The sequence below is a fragment of the Equus przewalskii genome, chromosome 1 (genome assembly GCF_037783145.1).
Source record: "Equus przewalskii isolate Varuska chromosome 1, EquPr2, whole genome shotgun sequence".
Taxonomy (NCBI): Eukaryota; Metazoa; Chordata; class Mammalia; order Perissodactyla; family Equidae; genus Equus; species Equus przewalskii.
The window spans coordinates 78,651,618-78,657,481 of record NC_091831.1 but is presented as its reverse complement, the minus strand read 5'-3'; the positions used below and the strand labels follow the sequence as shown (position 1 = coordinate 78,657,481).

Here is a 5,864-nt window from a genome sequence, read left to right as displayed (position 1 = left end):
GCCTCCTCAATGTTTTCTCCTTCAGTAGCAGAAAATTTTCACCTATAACTTCTCTCTCCTAGTCACCCAATTATAAATTCCGCTATCACAAATGCTTCTTTATCTGTCACTTCTCTTTCATCTCTACTGACCCTGACCAAGTTTAGCCCATAAGTATCTCTCACTTAGACAACTGCAATAGATTGTTCTGCATTTGATTTATTAGAAGAATCCATCCTTTGTATTTGGACTGCTACATTTTAAAACATTGATATGACCACACTTATTCACTCAAAACAACTTATACAGAATAAAGTCCAAATTTCTTACTATGTCATTCTAGGCTTTCCACCATCAGCTTTGGTTTCAAACTAGCTGGCTAGCTCATTGAGGTTAAAGTATGTCTCCTCAAAAACCCAGGCTAGGGGCCAGCAGTCCTGTGGCATAGTGGTTAAGTTCAGTGCACTCTGCTTCAGGGCTCGCATTCCTTGGTCCCAACCCCAGTCGTGGACCTACACCACTGTCAGCAACCTTGTGGAAGCAAGCCACATAGAAAGTGGAAGAAGATTGGCCTAGATGTTAGCTCAGGGCTAATTTTCCTCATCAAAAACAGTAATAAAATCCAGAATAGTGCTCTAAGATCTCCTCCCCTCCCCCAACTCTGTGTTTAGGTATATATATTTCTTTTGTTGAATGGAACCAGTAACATTACTCCCACACGTGGTGATTGCTCAGCTGGAAACGTGGCCGCACTCACTGTGACTGTCTCAGTGCTACCCTAATTTACCCAAAGGCTCCCAGGCCACCTTACAGCAGTGAAATCATCTTTTGGGTAGACGACCAGCCAGAGAGGGCCGACCATGGACAGTCAATTGACTGTCTGCAGCCTGGGGTCTGGAAAGGGGAGTGAGGGATCGGTGGAGGAGTGGGGAGGGGTCCTGATTTACTTCCAATATTCCTCAGATAGATTTCACCTGACCTCAAAGTTGCACGGCATGTGATAAAAACGTGACCAAAACCAAAACATAAGCCTCCTTTTTTTTGCCATTCGTAGCCTCGGTATTACCATAGAGAATCGTGTTAACACAAGTCCGCAAAGCAAAACACACCGAGCAGCGAAAACTCCCACGAAACCCACCACCCAGACCTGCAGGGGCGTCCTCTCAAGTCTCGCGAGAGAGCAGACACAGGCGCCAGCTTCGCCTTACCTCTCGCGAGAACCAAGGGCTTGGGCTTTCTGTTCGCTTAGAGCGCGGCGGCAGCGTCTCCAGGGGCAACAGCAATGGCGGCCGCCGCGTCGGAGCGGCTTTTCTCACTGGAGCTGCTCGTGGACTGGGTGCGTCTTGAAGTCGGGCTGCCGCTGCCGCCGGCCGTGGTCGCGGTGGAGGAGGAGCTGGAGGCGGCGGCGGCGGCGGAGGAGGAGGATTTGGAGGAGGAGCAGGAGGTGGGGGAGGAGGCCGCGCCGCGGCGGCCATCGTGCAGCCTGTGCCCCGCCGTGGCCTTCCGCCTGTCGGACTTCCCCACGCTGCTCGTTTACCCTCCCGGCGGCCCCGCCGCCCCCGCCCCGGAACCCCGGCCTGGCCTGGTCAGCTTCGGTCGCGGCAAGTCCTGTCTCTTCCGCCTGCACCCCGCCATCCTGCACCGCCTGCTGCTGCGGAGCCCGCTCTACACCTTGCTGCTGCAGCTGCCTCCCGGGCTCCCCAGCCCGGCCCCGCGGCTCCTGGGCGCCTGCAGCATCTCTCTGGCCTCCGCGGCCCGCAAGGTGCTGGGGCCGGCCTCCTCCGGCTGCTCCCAGGGTCATCGTGGAAGTTTCCCTCTGCATAACCAAGTGGGGGAGTGGATTGGGGACATTGGCCTGGGCTACCGCCTGACTGACCTGGGGAGCAGCTTGCTGGGCCATCTTGAGCGGCCAGTCGCTTGCACAGGAGGTGGGGTGGAGCGAGTGGAGGGGCGGAAGGCCGTGGAGATCAGCACCCAAACCCTGCAGGAAAAACAGCAGCTACAGCAGCCGAACTCAGAGCCAAGCCCAAGAGATGCTGGTGGGCCTCCCGTGAGTTTAAAAATCCCAAAGACCCAGAAAGATTTGAAAGAAATAGCTCTTCATAGTAAGACCAACTCTGATAACATTGGTTTTGTGGAGAATGGCAAAACCACCTGTATTTGTTCAAATGCTGTTGGTGTGAGAAGCATCAGCCCCCAAAATCAGGAAGTCACAGAGTTGGACATTGAAACCAACACATTTTGCCCTCCTCCTCTGTACTACACTCATCTGGCCCAAGAAAAGACACCTCCTGTACTGGGTAAAATCACCATTAAGCATGAAATGAATGTACCTGAGGAATTGAATGGTACTTTTCCAGAAGAAAAACTTGTAAGTCCCCCAACACATACTAATCCTGTAAAACATACAAATTCTGCAATACATGAGAAGCCTCCAATACTTATAAATCCTCCACGTGTTCAGGATATGGGAGCAAGTAATCAAGCTATGAGTCACCCTCAAACTGAGGAAGATGGAATTAATATGATAAGGCAGCTGCCTTTGTTAAATGCCTTGTTGGTTGAGTTGTCCTTGTTATACAACCAACCCATGGCAAGCCCTACTCATGTCCATCCTCACTTAGCCTGGTTATATAGAACTGAGGATAAGAAGGCCCCAGAAACTTCTACCAAATCCACATGTAAATCTGAATTTAAGAAGGATGAGCTTTCTTTGGGGGAAAACAAAAAGTCCGTGAGTCTTCAGTGTAAAAAGCACCAAGTTGAAAAGAAAGGTAAATGTTTTGAAAAGAACAGTGGTACTCCCCCAAAAAGAGTTCCAAGGGGGAAGCTACTTTATGGTTTAACAAATACATTTAAACTGCGTCTAAAGCAAACAAATCCTGAGATGTTGGTAGTACATGAAAAGAGAGAAAAATATAGAAAAATGCAAACACAGATGTTGGGTGCAAAACTCAGAAATCCATCGTCCAAAGTTAAAATATTAAGCTTTGCAGAACAACATCAGGAGCTGTATCAACTACTTAAAGATAAGTACTTAGAATCAGATGCATCTTTTGCTGAAAAAACTGATAACTCAAAGCAAATTAGTGGAGTTTTTGAGAACCCCAGCACAACTAAAGAAACTAAGCTGAAATGTGTAAGTGAAAACACAATTGATTTTGGTGAAAATACAACCAATAATGGTTCATTGGAAGAAATTTTGAGTCCTGAAAATACCATTGTCCCAGAAAGGTTTACTCATACAGATATTTTTGGAGGAAAAGTGGAAATGAAAGTCCCAAGTCCATGTGTTTTCCGACAGGTTGCAATTGTCGACAGAATTATAGTAGATAAAGAAATAACTGATAAGCAGGTCAAAACCACTGATAATGACATTCTTACTGCTGACATGAGTGAAAATAAGCCAAGTAAAAACAGTTGCTCGGAAAGCATCTCAGAACTAAAGTATTCAGATGACTTCACTAGCCCTTGCTATTCCGAAGACTTCTGTGCCACTGAGGACACCAGCGGAATTTCACAAGCTTGTGATAGCAGTCTAGGGGCAGAAGATCCAAAACATAGTCAACATACAAGTAAGTCTAGTGAAACAAGATTGTCCATGAGGAAAAATAACAGTGAGAAGAGTTCTATTCTTACCCCTCCTTTTTCAGCCGGATCACCAGTACACTCATACAAAAGATCTCATATTTCAAAGGCTCAAGATAAAAGTTTGGAGGAAGCATCTAACATCTCCACCAGTGATTTATCTTCATCACACTGGACTGAGGAGAAAGAAAACCAAATAGACCACAATAGTATGCATAATTCTAAACTTGCAAAGAGGGGTCAAGACATCTCTGTTAAACGTAAAACAAGAACTGATTGCAATTCTTTAGAGAAAAGCCAGTCACCTCGGACATCTCAAGTGAGTTCTTATCTGCCATCTAATTTATCAGAACTAGAACTTAATGTCTTGGATAGGAGTACTTCAGATCACTCTGAAGAAGACAGTGATGAAGTTGGTTCACTAAATATTTCTAAGCAATGCAGAGATATTTGTGAATTAGTAATAAATAAACTTCCAGGATATACAGTGTAAAAATATGTGCTTTTAAAAAACTTTTAATGTTTTTATAGCCTATATGTACTGTTAGTGAAACAATTTTTAATACCTACATTATTTTTAGTATGTAAATTATGTGAATTCTTTTTAAGAAATATAAATGTTTGTCATTCCTTTGATGTTTAAATAGTGTCTGTCGTTAAATCTGACAAGATTGATCCTGAGATCCCTTTATAACCTGGGTAAGGTTTAAGTTGTTTAATCTTGTAAGAATAAAAGTATCTGTCTTCCTAAATTATCTTTAAGTATCCTAGAGTATTTTTTAAAATTTTTATTTATTTTTTTATGGTATGCTTTTTAAATTTTTTTGGTAAGGAAGATTGGCCCTGAGCTAACATCTGTTGCCAATCTTCCTCTTTTTTTTTTTTCTCCCCAAAGCACCAGTACATAGTTGTATATCCTAATTGCAAGTCATTCTAGTTCCTCCATGTGGGATGCAGCCACAGTATGGCTTCATGAGCAGTGTGTAGGTCCATGCTCAGGATCTGAACTGGAGAACCCTGGACCACCGAAGCAGAATGTGCAGCCTTAACCACACAGCCATGGACCCAGCCCCTATCCTAGAGAATGGGTGATCCTAAAGCTGACTTTATGCACACCATTGAAAAAAGGCTAGTTAATAAGAATAGCCTCAAATTTTAATGGGAATAAATCATTTAACAAGTATAGAAGACTTACTGTGTGAGATGCAGAAAGATACAAAATATTTAAGATATAGCCCCTGCAATTATAAGAGCTTCGTGTTTTACATACATATGAATTTGTTAGGGAAATCTTCCTGGATGCATACACATCCCATATCCCCAATAGGTGAAGTCCTTTTTATAAGTTGTCATAGTGCTCTATATGGTGGAGTTTTTTTTCTTTTTTTGGTGAGGAAGATTGTCCCTGAGCTAATATCTGTGCTAATCTTTCCTTGTTTTGTATGTGAGACACTGCCACAACATGGCTTGATGAGTGGTGTGTAGGTCTGCGCCCAAGATCTGAACCTGCAAACTGCGAGCTCCTGAAGCAGAGCGTGCAAACCTAACCACTACACCGCTGGGCCAGCTCCTTTTTTTTTAAAACCCACAATTTGTGTGATTTCTTGATTAATGTTTATCTTTTGTTAGGCTTAAGTTCTGTAATGGAAGGAACCATATCTGTTTGGCGAACAAATATGTCCTCGGTATCTAGCACGGTCTCTGGCATGTGGCTGGGGTGCAATAAGAGCATTTGTTGAACAAATTAACTAAGGCCATATGTTTAGAATACCTAAGGGGAGGGAATAGAATTAAACAGTAAAAACGAGCAGAAGCTCTAAAAGTATCAGCTTTGGAGACATGTTATTTGCTATTTTTGTTTTGCTGGCTATAAACAGCCTTTAGGTTTTCTCTAAAGTATTTGGAGCAGGCAGCTAAAAAAAGATGTCTCCTTATAGAATTTCTTGAATAGAAATTTAGTTCATTGTCTTTTAAAGTTGTTCAATAGTTATTTTTAATGTATGAAACTTTGTTTTTGTAAAGTTTAGTGATTTCTTTATAATTTCTTCCATTGGTTTTATACTTAGACCTTGTTCTGTAATCAGATATTTACATATATTCTATCTGTGTTATATTTTAATTTTTACAGTTTTTAATGTACCTAATATTTTTGAATGTATGAGATGAAGCCTTAATTTTCATTCCTTTATAAGTAATTAAATAATTATGTAGACATTGTCGTTTGAATGATCATAATAATATGTAGAATTTAGTTGGATGATGAGAGGTGAGGATATTGTATTTTGAGAAACAATATG

General features: G+C 42.8%; 1 protein-coding gene across 1 annotated transcript; it reads left to right on the top strand.

Moving 5' to 3' along the window:
- Nucleotides 1-1,198: 1,198 nt before the first annotated feature.
- On the top strand, nucleotides 1,199-4,322 carry MAP10 (microtubule associated protein 10). Its single transcript, XM_008520185.2, has one exon. It carries the CDS (start codon nucleotides 1,262-1,264, stop codon nucleotides 4,058-4,060), a length of 2,799 nt encoding a protein of 932 aa, XP_008518407.1. The 5' UTR covers nucleotides 1,199-1,261; the 3' UTR covers nucleotides 4,061-4,322.
- Nucleotides 4,323-5,864: the final 1,542 nt, after the last annotated feature.